The sequence below is a fragment of the Trifolium pratense genome, linkage group LG7 (assembly GCF_020283565.1).
Source record: "Trifolium pratense cultivar HEN17-A07 linkage group LG7, ARS_RC_1.1, whole genome shotgun sequence".
Classification (NCBI taxonomy): Eukaryota; Viridiplantae; Streptophyta; class Magnoliopsida; order Fabales; family Fabaceae; genus Trifolium; species Trifolium pratense.
Window position 1 is genome coordinate 1,013,306 of NC_060065.1, and position 17,438 is coordinate 1,030,743.

At 33.7% G+C, this 17,438-nt stretch overlaps 1 protein-coding gene across 1 annotated transcript; it reads left to right on the forward strand.

Annotated features, from left to right (window-relative positions):
• The first annotated feature begins 8,783 nt into the window (after positions 1–8,783).
• On the forward strand, positions 8,784–14,688 carry LOC123899244 (AT-rich interactive domain-containing protein 5). The gene is made up of 14 exons (XM_045950333.1): positions 8,784–9,114; positions 9,222–9,473; positions 9,579–9,712; positions 9,873–9,912; positions 10,230–10,282; positions 10,514–10,559; positions 10,956–11,048; positions 11,820–11,942; positions 12,048–12,102; positions 12,179–12,254; positions 12,964–13,030; positions 13,147–13,197; positions 13,791–13,883; positions 14,098–14,688. The coding sequence occupies exons 2-14, from the start codon at positions 9,231–9,233 to the stop codon at positions 14,200–14,202; spliced, it is 1,179 nt and encodes a 392-aa protein (XP_045806289.1). The 5' UTR covers positions 8,784–9,114; positions 9,222–9,230; the 3' UTR covers positions 14,203–14,688.
• The last annotated feature ends 2,750 nt before the right edge of the window (positions 14,689–17,438 follow it).

Genomic DNA, 17,438 nt, shown 5'->3' on the forward strand with positions numbered 1-17,438 from the left:
TTAAAAAAATAACAATTGTTTTACAAGAGTAACTTTATCATTTAAATTGTTATATATCTTATCATATTATTATGAGCAAGTATGTATTAAAAACAATATATAATAGTTATCATGTTTGTTATCCTGTGTGCACCAAACATAGGATATGATAACTCATGATAACTGTTATCCTGCTGATATCCTATCATATTCTTATCCTGTTTTATATCCTATCCTGTCACTATCCTATCATGCGCACCAAACGGACCCTAAGTCTATAATTAATATATATGTTTCAACAATAATAATGGAGTTGGCCAAACTTGTTCAACCTATAATCTCATTTGCTGGTCTCGTGAGACCACTTGAGGATTGATTGATATGGACAAGTTGTTGATTAGTTAAGTATATACTTTCATTTTTTTCTGTATAACGAATTCATTAAATGTCCCAATCCCTTAAGCCTTTAATTAATTATTAAAATTTGGGCAACGAACTTCATCTTACCTAATCAAAATCATCGTAGCCGTGGCCGGTGAAACACCTCTTCAATATGGTGTTGGAAAAGGGTGGTTACCTGCAAGACACTCTGGCGCTCATGAGTCAGTATTTGGTAGAGTGAGAGATTTAAGAGTAAAAATATAATATATGATCTTTCTACATGAGAAGTATATATGTAGTCCCGAGCATGCACAAAGTCAATGCCATTAATGTGAGAGTCTATCTTGCGGCCTCGACTTTAATGGTAGTCGAAATAATGGCACAAAAGTCATGATTGGCAATAAGGGGTAATCATGCTGATGTCGGTCATTACAGAAGTGTCGGCTTCTATGATCGTTGAGTAGAAACGCGTGACCTTGCAACAACGCGCTATTAGGTTGAGCTCGACACCTAAGTGGATCGTGCTCGACATTGAATTGGGCTTAGGCCCGGTCCAAAATATAATTATTCTTTCTTTTTAACCCACCATAACTATTATTATCTTTGACCCTAAATAGACATTCGAAAATACTTCCACAATTTTTTTAAAGCAAAATACTTCCACAGTTTAAGCACTTCAATAAAGTTAATTATCGAGTCGACAACATGCAAGAATATATATGAGCATATTTGTGCGTTCAAAAAACAAAAAAATTCAAAAGATATATATAATGTACATTTGATCGGCTAAAAAATGAAAGACTAAACATGACAATTTTAATTGTACCGTGTTTTATTTTAAAAACTGTTTATAGGATCGGACGAACTGGGGGCTAAAAGATTGGACAAAATTTGAAATTTGTGTCCCTTACTAAATCATAGGACAACTTTTATCATCTGCACAAATTTATTTTATATTATTCTATCTTGTATTGTTGTATATTGTACTTACTAATTGTGCAGATCAAAACAGACCTATATACATAACTGGCAGCAATTTGTTTTGCAACTGGTTGTATCTAAATATTTTCTATAAGATCCTTTCATCTTGTTCCGTCACTGGTAGGATCTTCTAATAAAAAAATATCAGTTGCTTGGATAAGATATGGAGTGCTTTATTCTAGTTGGCGAAAAGAAAAAGAAAAACATCAACTGGTACCATGTTTAATTGTTTAGCTGTGATCAAACCGAAAAAGAAAAGGCAAGATCCACTTTAAAAAGTAAGATCAAATTATATATTTGACATGAAAATAAATTTACCCTGAGTATCTCGTGAGCTTAGCTCAGTTGGTAGAGACATCACATTATATATGCAGGGGGTCGTGGTTCGAATCCTCACTTCAAAGATGAACTTTCAAGTCACTAGGCTGCTTGACAAAAAAAAAAATTACCCTTAATAAGAGATATGGTTTTTTCAAGTAAGAGATTATGGATTCGATATTTGACATTTATGTATAGAGAAAATTCTATTAAAAATGGAAAACTTATGTTGGAAAACACAATTAGTTATCACTAAACAATTGTAAAAACATTTTACTTATAACATGCTAACCCGAAAAAACTCATAGTTATTATGTGTGTTTATATATAACAGGAAGATCATGACTTTTTTGTTATTTATAGGTAAATATAATTGTGCTCCTTCATAACTTTTTTGTTATTTATAGGTAAATATATTAGTAGTAGAAATTGAATCATAGTTCACAAATTTTACCTCAATTAACAAAAAAATGTTAAAATTATTAGGTCGAACGTCATGACCAGAGTTCAAACATCAGCTTTTTATTTATGTGTGTGAATTTATAATGTCATGTAATTGTGCTCCATATCTTATTGCCGTGACTTGAAGACACTGATAATTATACTTCATTCCAAAATGGCATATAAATTTACATTTTCTCTCTAACGTGACTTATTGCAAATGAATTTGTTTACACGACAATACAAAATTATTTTACGTATATATATTCAATTAAATCACACTATTTAGATATTGTGAAAATATTTTAATTACTAACTTAAGAGACAAAAGGAAAGGTTTAAAACTTTAAATGCAATTTTGGTTCTTATTATATTATTTTTTTAAAATTGAATTTTTGGTTAACATCTTAAAAATTGATATTTTGGTTCCAAAATTTTACTTTTTTAAAAATTTCCACCATATCTTCTCATTTTGGAGTTGTTTCTGTAAAAATAGGAAGATGGGGCCTTAGTACGTAACAATGTGTTATGGACAAGATCCTAAATGTTTAAGTTTTTTAGGTGAAAAGATCTTCCTTCTCTGTTTTTCATACTCAAGCTAATACTACTAAGCCAAACTAAATTGTGGGTTAAAAAACAGTGATGATTAATATGTTAGGGAGAGAAAATGAAGTAGTACCAGTAGTAGTTTACCAAAATTAACATCATAGAAAATTGAATTTAAGACTTTGATAGAAGCGCACTTCAAAATTTCAAGTTAACACTACTGGACCAAACTATATGTAGATTAATATGTTAGAGAGAGAATGAAGTAGTAGTATAGTATATGAATTAAATTGTAAACCTGAGGATTAGTACTTGTTCTTGGATGTGCCAAACAATTCCAAGACAACACTTGGCTATCTTGAATGCCTTACAAACTGCGCTGCATTATCATGTTTGTAGTACGTATCTGCAACCTAACCAGTAACCCACCACATACACATGTGCAAGGCCTGAATGCTTTTTCCATCTTTAATTATGTTCATACTAAATATAGCTAAGAGTTTGACCCACAAATCAACGTAAGGGATTTCAATTTTGAAGAAATCACATTGTCATCATATATGGTCACACATAAAGGCTCAAATTTTGTTGATACATGCTTATTCAAATATACACTTTAGTTACCAATCGTTAGTTGATTCAGTGGTGATTGACGCTGAATTTGGTAGGGAGGACCGCGGTTCGATCCTCCGCAACTGCGATGGGGAGGGGGCTAAAACCACCTGATGCCAGAACTGACTCCGAACCAGATTAAACCGGTGGTGAAAAAAATATACACACTTTAGTTTAGGGCGTAAAAATCAAATCAATGATCCGGTAAATCAATGAAAAAGGTAATAATATCCGATTAATTTGGAGATTTATATATATCAAACTAATCAAATTTCTAGGTTTTATTTTCCTTGTTGAGTGTAAAACCAACCAAACCCGGCCTCTATTTGTTTGGGTATCGACTTTACATCATTCAAATTAATCACCTGATATCCTATCACAAATATATAACGGTGACTTATCTTTGTCAGCAAATTTATGAGACACAAGACCATTCTTTTTCAATTTAATTTTCTTCATATACAAGAAACAGAGGTCGAACTCATGATCATTAATTTAAGAATGCTACATCTCTTACCACTTAGATCAATTCATTCTCGGTCGATCAATCAATACCTTTGGGTCATCAATCATCAAATCACCATCTTCATCATGAAAAGGATTTGAAATCTAAACTATTAAGTTGGTTCCTAACTTAGGTAGGTACTAGGGACATGGTATCAAGCATAGTACTATTCACATAACAGTTAGAAGCTAACACTTGGACTCTAGCAGGGGACCAAAAATATCCAATTACATAATGCAACAATACCCATGTGAGGGGGAAAAAACTAACTCAAATTTTCTTGGCTCTTTGTTAGTACGTTAGAGAAAAAGAATGATCAACAACAATATTTGCGTGATATATTTGAACATGTGGCATGTTGTGGTGGAAAAGGGAATGTGTCTGGTTTAGTGGTGGACCTGTTTCTAACAGCCTTACTAAAAGTATGGACGTAACACAACTCATTTTGCTTATTGCTGCTTATGAATTATGATGATTATGATTTATGATTATGGTTATCACTTTCATATGATTGAATTTCAAATTTAATGTGAATTGTACCACTCCAACTCCCCTCCCTAATATAGGCAATCTGCCTTTTACCATTAAAATTGGTACATGGACGAATCAACTAGAATTATTTCTTTTGTCGTCATGGGAAATTTGATGTTGTATATAACACGTTTGATCATATCTGATCAGAATGACGTGGTCGGTGGTCTTAGAATTGAATAATTGGATCAAACTCAATCTTACAAAACTGATTTGTAAGGTGATTATGATCTAAACCTGATGGCAGGTGGTCCATGGAGAGGTTCCGATACCATTTTAAAATTGAGTAATTAGGTCTAACTCAATCCTACAAAACCAGCTTGTAAGACGATGATTTCCCTCACTTATAAACACACATTCAAATCATCTCGCAACCAATATGGACTTCTTAACAGGAGGTGTTCCTCTTCAGCGTTGTGGTGGTAAAGGCAAAGATAGCCTTTATAATATAGTGCAAACCTCAACTCTCAAGCTAGCTTTTGTGGTTGAGTATAGGCCTTCCAAATTCTAAGATGGTATCAGAGCCTCTCCACGATCCGTTGGGCCACCTGTTATCAGGTTTCCGCTATCGGGCCACCTACCGTTTATATCCACGCACCAAGCCCAATAGTGCTGGGCGTGAGGGGGTGTGTTAAGAGTCCCACATCGGTTGAGAGATGGCCTGACTAAGTGTTTATATACTAGAGGCAATCCTCACCTTACAAGCCGGTTTTGTAGGGATGAGTTAGGCCCAATACTCATTTCTAAGAAATTATACCTGCAGACACTCTAACGCTCGATTAATTCGGCGTTAGCTAATTGTGATTCAGTAGGCAAGTGCTTACGGTTAGCCCCTAAGTCCATCTAAATTTAGTAGTCATGTTCGGTAGTTAGTTGACAGCTAATTCTACATATGCTGATTTTCTGGTGATTATACGAATGCATTTGATAGACAAATACTTCTACTTTAAATTAGTGGTCGATATACATTATCTCTGATAATTAAATTAATTTTACGCGTAAAAAATAAATCGGTGTCTCGTGCATATGATTGTGATATGATTATGATGAAGCCATAGAATTAATAAAGTGGATCATATTATATGATCGATCACTTTTGAAAAAAGTAAGATGCATATAGATTCAGCACATTCACGTCATTTATATTGTATGATCAGCGCATAAATAGGAGTCACTATTGATGCATCATAATATGGAATCAACAAACCTCATGTGTCGAGATTCTATTCAAAGTAGCACGCCCCACATTGTAGTTTAACAACACACTATCTCTTTTTATTTTCTAGGGTTCTGATTTTAGTGTTAAGATAAGGCTCAACATGTTTAGTGAGAGAGGTTTTTATATAATCCCATAATTTGATAAACTTGGAGTTTGGGTCCTTGAGTTTAAGGAAAAATTAAGCCCCTAAAACTTTTGACAATTTTTTTTTTGTTGTTGATAGACGAAATGACAAAGTCATTAAAAACTCACATACACAAAGTGAAGTGACCGGAGTTCGAACCCCGGTCCTAACGTCCGACACTAGCAATTTCGACATTTCTACCAGTTGAGCTAGAATTTATGGACACTTTGACAACTTTTTTACTATACATAAGAAAAAATCCCAGCACAAGTGGAGAGTGTAACTTAAGTGATAAACCATCAATATTGCATTTAAGCCAAAACTTGGAAGAAGTAAAGAAGTTAACTTGAGTGATTTTAGAAGCAGCTGTAGCATTACAAGTACCAACAAAATAATAAATTGAATTCATGTATATAAAAGTGCATATGTTCTTTATACAAGTTAGTGGATAAGATGTCTTCAAAAAAAAAAGTTAGTGGGTAAGAAAATATCTTGCTTGAGTTTTTGTACATTATCAAACCGAAATATACTTTTTTTTTTTTTTTTTGATAAGCAAACCGAAATATACTTAATAATGTTAGTAATTGTTGACAAAACTAAATCCTTCCAATTTCTATTTATGATTGAAAGAAGGTTAGGCATTGAAGTGAGTTCCAAAAACCTCTAAAAAATAACTAAGAACCAATTTCAAATGTGCAAAACAAATGAGTATTAAAAAAAAAAGATGGTGATCGTATCATCAAAAGTATTGTTGGAATGGCTACAGCATAACATCATAGTAAACCCTTTTTGAGTTTGTCATCATTAGGCAGAGCGCTGTGAAGAATTTGCCAAATTACCAAGTTAGGAATGAGGGAAAAAAAAATCAACTTGAAATGCAAGTAATGGTATGTGCACATATATAACATTCTGGAGCTTAATTATCATTTTTTTACACAAACAAACTTAACTTATTTCATTCATCAATTGGTTCTCAATACAAGGAGGAATCAAATAGAAAATACAGCGATTAGCCCAAGAACCGGCCACCCTTCTAACTTATGAGCAACCGAGTTTACTTGACACTTAATAAACTTTACCTCAAAGTTAGAATTTAAAAGCAACATTTTTTTATGCTAATTAGAAATAAGAACACTAAGCATAGATACACCAACATAACTAGTCTGCGATGCTCTAACAACATTCTGGAGCTTAATTTTATTAGTATTATATAAAAATGTTTTTTTACCATAACAAAATTTACATTATTTCTTTCATTAAAGTACAAAGATGGAATCAAATCAAGCACTTGATGATTAGTATATGATTTTGACATTCTAGCAAATGTGTGAGCAACATAATTTGTTTGCCTCTTAATAAAACTTTTCTAAAAGTTTGGGAAACTAACTAACAACATTCTACAATCATCTAAGATAGCTCCGAATTTGATATAGTTGCTTGTTGTATTGACAATGTCTTGTACCACTAACATGCAATCTAGCTCTATATCCACTCTCGATAGTCCAAGTTCGCCAAGCCAAATGACGGCCTCTTTAAGAGCATACGCTTCAGCTTCTTTAGATGGGGGGCTGCCGTCGAAAATCATAGTCTTGGCCTTCACGAAAATGCCTTGTGGTCCTCTATGCACATGCGAACTCCAAACTATTGTTGAATATTAAACAAGGCAGCACCGAAGTTGCATTTAACCACGCCATCCTCTTATGGTTGCCATCGAGCCACTTGTGCCGGTATCGGTGCAGCTGCATTTTCACACCTTTGTGGCACCTCTCTCCATTGCATGAGCAGCTCTCTTGCAACCTGTCTAGATACTCTAACCTACTTCTCCGTCTCCTCCCACTAAACCCTAGGATTAGAGAAAATTTTTGAAATTAAGTGAGTGTTACATATATAAAAGTAGTTACGTTATTAATTAAGGAAGGATGGAAATGTGTTTTAGATTCACTACATCCTTGTGGAGTATGAGTCAAGTTCTTATTAAACAAACTAATATTCGATAATCTAATTTGGAGTTAAATCTTAGAAAGAATATGTTTTCATTGAGTAAATAGGATTTTATAATTAGAGTCTTGAAAAATGAATTTCATAAAATTTAAATGTCTTCCGACAAGTTGCTTCAAAAAAAAAAGTCTTCCGACAAGTTTGGTATTTTGGGGAGAAAATGGCAAGTATATGAGAAAAATTGAGGGTGTTAAAAGCAACCCCAAATTCTTGGGTATACTCTTATTTTGGCCCAATTTTAAATATTCCTTTGATAAAATAATATAAAAAACAAACATAGTCTTGACTCTTGACTATTGTATATTTTATGAGATTAGGGTTTATAATTTTCAAATACATTATAAGAGTTTGATATTTTATTTTTTTATTTTTTTTGCAGAAGATATTTTATTTTATTTTTGGTATAAAGAGTTTGATTAATTTTTTATTTTTTTTTACTAAAGAGTTTGATATGTTAAACAAGTGAAAAGTGATGAAAGGACTTAAAACAAATAAAAATTTAAGAGACTAAAGCCGTTTTTGTAAAAAAAAAAAAAAAAAAAAAAAAAAAAAAAAGAAAGAGAGAGAGACTAAAATCGTCCAATAAAACTTAAGACTAAAGTTACGGTTAATTCAGACTTTCACGCTAAAAAATAACGAAGATATATGATTTTGAAGAGAATTAAATTTTCCGTAATATATTCACACAAAAATAGATAATGAAGATTTTGTAGATTTTCTTAACAAATTTAGTATAACAGTTTATGAATATACATTTAATTAATTACATATATTATTTATGATTTATCGGATTCCAATTTTTACATAAGGGTCGTTACTCGATATACACACATAAGCGCGCGCTCACGCGCGTACACACACTTATATTTCACAAAATAGAAATCCGTTATATTCCTTTGACAACAAAGTCCTAACTCCTAACTAAACTAACGGTACTTAACTATTTCAATCTATCTCGCACTCACTTTCCTAATCGATCAGATCAAGTGACACCAACTCAACTATTTCAATCTATATTAACATTCAAATCTCGATAAACCAATATTAAAATCAGTGACTAACTGCGTGGTTTTATTACCGCACATAATCCTAGTCCACAAACATGTACGATGAAAAGAAGAAAGAATGAGACAGGGACAAAATAGTAATTTAAAACACAAAAAACAATCCCATAGACAGAGAAAGAAGAGCTGTAGAGAGGAGGTGAAAGCTCATACATACTTAAACCTCCCTCCGTTACAATTCGTCGCATGTCTGTCTCTACATTCATTCTCACTTTTTCTACCGTTTTCACTCCGACGCTGATCAATTCAACGGTGTTGATTGTTACTACTTCACAGCAGTAGTAGTAGTAGTAACTATCAACAATCATTACAATTATCATAACACCGTTACTTCTCAATTCTCAATTCTTCATAATTCTCTTCAATTTACATTTTCAATTCCCAAACTAAACCCTACATTTTCATCACCTCAAAGGTACACTACTTTTTCTCTTAATACTTTCATTAAAACCTTGTTTAATGTTTTTGATTAGTATTAATTAGTATAATCCCCTAATAAAACCCTACTGAATGATATACTAGATAATATCTATGGAGGGTGGTGAGAGAATTAGTGATGAAATGGATCTGGTTCATTCAGAAAATCGTAATAACAACAATAAGGATCAAAATGCTGTTCATTTGGATCAAGAAATGGTTGATCAAGATGATGCTGATACAACAAATGTCAATTATACCCCTACTCATCAACTTGAACAACGACTCATCACCCCAAAACCTAAAGTTAAGAATGTTACTGAAGTCAATAATAATGTACTAAACACTGCTAACGAGGTAGTACTTTTTTGTTGTTGTTGTTGATTCTATATAACAATGCTTGAACAACGGACCGTAGTTTTATAGATTATAATTGTTGTTATTTTGTATTTTTGTATGCAGATGACTGCTTATGATGTGACGGGGACGCCTATGGAGCAAGAAGCGTTTATGAAAGAGCTCGAGAGTTTCTATAGATCGAGGTCCTTGGAATTTAAGCCTCCTAAGTTTTATGGGGTGCCATTGAATTGTCTCAAGTATGTATAATATAATATCCATTTGAATACATTGTTAAAAAAGAACCCTTTTTTTTCACAAGCATTTTCTAATGGCTAGTTTGACCTAGCTTGATACTAGTTATGAATGTGTTTGTTAACTGTTCTGATAGTGGATTCCTTACTTTCTAATCGGCTGCAGGTTATGGAGATCTGTTATCAAACTAGGTGGCTATGAATTGGTACATACCCATCTTCTGCATTGTTGCTTACTCTTTGCATGCTTATAGCCCATCAACAGAGTTCTTACATTCTATAGTTTTAACAATGCTGTCTGAGATACACATTTCCCATCTAGTGAGATATGACTTGGTTGTTGTTGTTGTCTGAGAACATATCATTATATTTTAGTTTGCTTGATATTCTTAATTTAGTGCTAATATTTCCTGGGCTCTTTATTTAGTTCTCTTATGTTTTTGGCTCCTTTTGTTATTAACAATACTTTGCTTTTGCCTCTTGAAAAAAGAAAAAGCTGATCTTTTTGACCGATTATATGTAGGTAACTGGATCGAAGTTGTGGCGGCAAGTAGGAGAGTCTTTCCACCCTCCTAAGTAAGGCCTAGATATATTATTGTTCTGAAGTTCTTAATAAGCATAGCCCGACATCTCGCATTTCTGCTGTTCTCTTTGATATAGTTTTGTAGTTTTCTGAGTTATGCTCATAACTGGTTGTTATGGATATATATGATTCAGTCTCTGAAATATGAACACTTTCAATAATTAACTTCAAGACAAATATCCCTTTGATGCTTACTATCTTATTGAATACATTCTCTACCACAGGACCTGCACTACAGTCTCATGGACGTTCAGAATCTTTTATGAGAAGGTAACATTTATGTTTCATTGGTTTTATGCTTAGTAAATAGATACAACTTCTAATCTATATCAATAAGATTAAACTTTTCTTATGGCAATAATTGATTGATTCGATAGACTGAAAATTGTTGTACCAGATAATTTTTACCTCTGAAATGCATGACAACGTGCATCGGTTTCAGTTTGAATTGGAAAAAGTATTTTCTGTCTCTATATTTACCGCCCCATGGCAAGAGTTGCCCTTGTCACAGAAGATCTGGCTACAATGAAAATGAGACAAAGATTTTCTGTTATAATATGCTTTTCTGTATTTTAAGTGACTTTTTTTTTTTTGCCTTTTTCTAGCCACTTGCTTGATCTGCTGTTTCCTTTGTCTCTGGTGTCTGAAAAATCTCAATTTGTACAGGCACTTTTAGAGTATGAAAAGCATAAGAGAGAGATTGGGGAGGTACAGCTCCCTGTTGGATCACTCCATCAACCTTCAAGTGTGGAAAAAGAGGTTTGTGTATTGTTCTGTATTTTTTCTTTGTCCCCCCTCTTTTTATCTGATTTCATGTCTACGAAAAGGCTATTTTTTATAAATAAAACCCTATGTGTTTTCCTTTGTCATGGAATGGGTCCGATTCTTCAATTATACACATATCTTGCAACAGAAACAGAAGTTAAGGTGTGAAGCCAATGCTCTTCACATTACGGAATTTGAACATGACTGGTAGAATTAAAACAACAAACTTTATATGTTTATCTGATAGAGTAAAAAAATTGCAGAATCATACTTTTGTTTATTTTACCACACAATTAAGCAGAAAGAATTAGGAACTGGATGGGTTTTGTTTCTGGTTAGGGCAGGATAGATAGATTGATTGAATTTTCACATGTACTAGCGGGCCTATATTTTACAAACACCCACGAATACCTAGCAATGGGAAAATTGCTATGATACAGTTTAAGAGTTTCAGTGAAATTGACAATTGGTAACAGCATCCAAATTGGAGATAATTCATTGGTCTCTCAAATTCTTCATATCTCTGATTATAATAATGATGTTAAGAAACAGAGGTAAGGAGAAACCAAATAGAGTAGCAAACCAGTGCTGGATATCACCTCCATTACTGGCCATGCTGGTAAATGCAGATGGGTGTGGGTGCTGTGTCACCAAAACCCTCAAACTGTAAAGCCTCTAGTCATAGTGTTCGTTGAATCTGCTGCTGGTTCTCTCCAGCAATATAAAAAGCAAGGAGAGTGTTGAAATAATGAATTTCTTTTGCAGACCGCTGTTTATCAGGCTCCAGGCTCAGGTAGGGCTCGAAGGGATGCGGCAGCACGTGCAATGCAAGGTTGGCATGCCCAGCGTCTTATGGGATATGGTGAGGTTGCTGAATCAGCTGTTAAGGTCTGTTGGGATCTTTGAATTTCACATTCCCATTCTTATTGTCATTTTATTGTGTTTATATATGTTTCTACCACTTGATCACTTTGTATTTTTTTTCTTGTATAGGACAAAAACTTCAGTCCCACACCACCAAAACGTGAAAAGAACCTAAAAAATATCGGTATGCTCATTACAACCATCATTAACTATCTTATAACTTACTTGCATCCTCATTTCTTCATGATTCAATGAATTAGGTGTGATCAACAAACAGAGGACACCATCTGGTATGGACCATGCCGACAAAGCTGCAAACATAGAAGGAGATAGGCAGTTAAGTTATTGGTCTTTTCTATTAATTGACTTATAGTCCTGTATGTACATTTGTTATAATTTATATCTGTAACACTGTTGATTTCTCTATTTGCTATCTTGTATTTCATTGTACCGACCACCTTGTGAGTTCGCATCATTTCATTATAACAAGTTTTGTTAATCAACCAGAGCATCATAATGGCCGAATTGTTCAATATTAATCACTAATGCTGTTTTTCTAGTAGATTTGTTGTTTTACCACAAAATAAAATAAAGAATCAACCAGAGCGATTTGGTGCGCCCCCACCCAATGGTACTACCGTGTCCATATGTTGTTCAAGTCCTTGGAGACTTCCCTGAAAGGTTTCTGTAACTTCATCTTTCCTTCCCCTACAGTTTTGTATATCAATATACAGACAAAGCAAATGTGCTATTGGGGACCCTTGGGTATTTTTGTAATGTCCGTGTGGATACCATCTTTATTAATGACACCTCAATCAATTTAGAGGTATCTGTTAAGAGTCCCATATTGGATGAGATAAGTTCTGAAAATGAGTTCCATATTGGATGGGATTAAGGTCTAAAAATGTATTTATAGGTAGGAGGCATCCTTCTCTCTATAATCCGGTTTTTGTATGGATAAGTTAAGCTCAACCCAAATTCTAAGTGCATTATTCAAGTTTGTGTATTTATAATAAACCCTGACTAAATAATTTTCATTTGGTAGGTTGGTCACAGCAGTAGTGGACATTGGACCCCCAGCTGACTGGGTGAAGATTAATGTGCGGGAAACGGTCAGTCAGTTTGGTTTTATTCTTTACCTGATTCGTATCCTGTCTATGTATCACAATGGCAGAACAGTTCCCTTTAAATTGGTTTTTTTAAGATTGTTTGTTATATCCACGTCCAGAAGGATAGCTTTGAAGTGTATGCACTAGTTCCTGGGCTTCTTCGTGAGGAGGTAACCTCTTTAGTTCCTTTATCATTATCCTTTGTTATTGTTGTACATGAAAAATTTACTTTATATTGAGGTACCTACTTCTGTTGAAAGAAAAATATGTCGGTTTTAATTGTTGAGTCCTAATACCTAAAAATGAAAGTTAATAAAAATAATTGGTAAATGATTAAATTATTGCAACTTGTTATCGATTTTGGTTCTTGAGCATAAATGTATAAAATAGGATGTACAAAAAAAAAAATTGCTGATCTGTATTTTCTGTTTTTGGATTCTTTTTCGTGAGAAATACTTCCACCATAATTTTTTATATGTTTGGAGTAATCTGATGCCATTGTGATTAATGATGATGTTAAAAAATTAGTCCCAATCTGTATTTCATGATCCAAAAAGATTCTTATCAGGGGTTTTCTCTGAAGTGAGCAAGGGTGCACTCAATTTTATGCCATCATGATCATAATCCATTCAATTATTAATTAGGGATGGATGTCTTTGTCTGCTTACTTTTCGAGAGAGTCATTTAATAAGAATGCTTTTTTATTTATGATTTTGTCTTCTCGGTTTCTGTTTTTATATATTTCTTGATTGAACAAATCCAGGTGCGAGTCCAATCCGATCCAGTTGGAAGGCTTGTTATAACTGGTATGCCAGAACATGTCGACAATCCTTGGGGTATTACCCCCTTCAAAAAGGCAAGTCTGAACAATACATTATGACGATCTATCTTCTCTCAACAAATACCTTGATATGTTACTATTTTGTATTTTCATCAGGATAATAATGATGTTACAGTAGTAAGTAGCAGTAGCATTAGCATTTCTCACATTATTAGCTACGGCATTATTAGCTTCGCTTCTGATTTGAAAATGGGTTAATGAAATTAGCTGTTTTTTTTTTTTTTGTCAGGTTGTGAACTTACCTGCAAGGATTGATCCACTCCAAACATCTGCTGTTGTTAGTTTGCATGGTCGACTATTTGTACGCGTTCCTTTTGAGCAGGGAGCTGTATGAATTTTCCTCCCTTGAAATAGTTGGTTTCTCACATTATTAAAAAGAGTAAAAAAATTATAAACAATCAAGACAATGGTTATGCTAGGAACTAGTCTAGCCCTCTTGGATTAGTTAAAACTACTGCACAACTTGACAATCAATAATTTATTCTCTCCATGGTAAAATACCCAAATGCATTGGTGCAATATGCTTGATTTTCATGTGTTAAGATCCGTTTTGCCTTTATATAAGAAGGAAAAAAAAACCCTATTTTTACTGTTATACTTCGCTGGTGCACATTATTAGGAAAAGTCCAACGAGTTAGAGGACTGCCTCCAAAACTCGTTGCTTACAGAAATGCCTTATGAACAAAATGTTTAGCAGAAAATCGAGCTGCTTCCAATTACAGGTGGATGTGTTAAAAAATCGCCATATGATTATGGACCAACCCAATGTAAACCTTCTAAGTTTGGGCATTTAGTACTTTATTTAATTTTTTTTGAAACAGTCGATGTGTTAGTAGTTAGTAATTAATATTTTTTTGTTGAGGGTGGGAATCAAACTCTCCTTATTACTCCTTCACTCCATATTTCAGCCACCAAGTCATTCTTGTAACTCTATTTAGTACTTTATTATTGATTGTGTAGATAATTTTCCAACGTGCCCCACCCCACACCAACCTCTACTTTGGACTAGTACAAAGATCACACAAATCATCCCACAGTTGCTTCTTTGGAACATGCCTAGGGCAACCTTAAACACGAAGATGGAACAAATCGTGTGTCTTGATCCTTCCAACTAACACCAAGATGTAAGAATTGTTTGCAATTTTTTGAAACCTCCACAAATAGTCATCCCACAAGCACCAAATGCCTCCCTCCATGCTGACCAGCTAAATCCACAAAGAAAATTTGAAAATCAATTATCTTAGCCATTTTTAAGTCTTAGCCCACTTAAAGGTTTGTTTTTCTGAGTTTGCATTTTCCAACTTTACCCCTATAGTCGGGTAGTCGATTTACTCATGGTCTAATGTATATGACTTAGAGCAACTCCAGCGGTTAGTCGTGTGCTCAGTCCGCCAGAGTGTAGCACCAAAATATGAGTTCTTTCAAGGTTTAATTGTTTGAATGAATGGGATGAGATATTGAATCATTTGACAAAAAAAGTAATAGAAGAATAATAAACTGTTTGTTTTAACCACCGATTTGAAAAAAAGGGGTCCTATAAGTTCTCGAGTTTTTTATTTTTGTTCCTGTATTTTTTTGTTTTAAAATAATTTCTGAATGTGCAAATCCTTTTGATTCTTGTCCTTAATGTTAAATACTGTTTCAAAAATGATAATGTAGTAAACGAAGGCTGACTTGATAGTGTGTGATGTGGCAAACGAGGATACAATATAAATCTAAAATAAAATACATTTAAAATCTAAAATCTTCAAAAAATATTTAGGCATATTATTCTCAAATTTTTTTTTTGTCACAACATAAACAAAGAGGGATTTGTGAATGAGAAATACAAGCCACTTATTTCCTTCATAGGAAGAAAATGGATTATCTCAAATTGTTCAAGAGGGTTGGGTATAGGAAACACCCCTGACTCTAAGTATAAGTAAAAGTCTGAGTAAAAAAAGTTTATCTTGACGGCGAGTTAAGTTAAAATTCTACTTTGCTTTCTTTTAGCAAAGACTTGTTGGTTTACCAACCAAGAAAAATATGGTACTTTTGGGAACTGAGGGATTGAGTTGCGTTAAACTTGATTTTGTTGTCCCTAAGTAAGGAAATAAGTGAGAAGTTTGAAGTTCAAACTCCGACCTCTATATATAGCAATGTTGATGTTCCTACCAACATTGGTTAAATTAAAATAAACATGTGGTATCTTTTTTTTGGTAAGATAAACATGTGGTATCTTATTCAAATATTAATGGTTGATAATTCAGCAATTGATATATTAAATTTTTAATGAAAACGTAAAAAACTTATTGTGAAAAACTAAACATTTTTCATAATGTTAACAATTTTATACCTTTTATGCAATAAATTAATAGTATATTGATTAAGGAAATCCTAGTAATTAATATATGTAGGGGGTGAATTGCAAAGTCAAAAAAGAGTAAGTAAATGTAATGATGTCGATGAAAAATATTTATAATGATGTAGAGTAACACATGTAGTTTGGGGGTAAGTGAAGGAATCTCGTGGGTGGTGTTGATATACTAGTATAAAAGAAGGTAACGGAGCACACTTTTTCTTCTGTCACTGTAATTTGTTGAAATTTTCTTCATTCCACCGGTATTAAAAGGTGGTGGCGGCAAGGCTAGACAAAGCAAGACAAACAATTGAAGATGAGTGAAAAAGAGATGATGTCTAACCATGATGCTGAGAGAAGCCAAGAAGTTCCATTATCCATTACACCACAACTGCAACTCCAAACACCGAGCATTGATACCAGTATACCACCGTAAATAACAATCGTCAAGCATCATCCTCTGTTGTCGGCCACCGCCCCTGAGGGCGTCCACCTGGTGCCAAGAACAAACCAAAGATGCCTGTCGTAGTAATTCGAGACATATCCAATGTTCTCCACTCTCATTTGCTTGAGATCAATGATGGGGATGACAAGTCAAAATGTCTCTTTAATTTCGCTCATCGTCAAGGGAGAGGGATCCGCATCCTCAGTGGAAATGGAGCAGTGAAACACGTCACACTTTATCATCCCACGGGAAGGACTATAACCCTAACTAGAAAGTTTGATATTCTTTCGATTTTTGGAAAAATTCTCCCGTCATCAACACCGGAAAGTGCTGGAGATTTGACAATTTACTTATCAAGTAGTACTGGTAAGGTGATTCGGGCATGGTGAAATTGACAGCAGTTTCCTTTGCTATCACTCAATAAATGGATGGCATGAAATTTATATATCGAAACATGTCCTGTTTCTTTATTCTTACTTTTTTTCATTTATTTATGAATATCCTATATATGATATGATAAACATGAATGATGGCTTCTCAATCATGGTAAGTTAATTTTAATTTTAGTGCCTTTTCTAGTACAGAAATTTTGTCAATGTACCCATCTACGGTTGATTGAAAACAGGTTATTTAAGTTAATCAAATTGGTCCATCTAAGGGATAAAGGAAATGATGCATTATAAAAATTTAGGTATGGTTTATCATAAAGATTATGGATGGTGAATATTTCGGATGACTGAGAAGAGAGTGGGAAAGTACTCCCCCAATGTTGTCTCGTTGACATCCC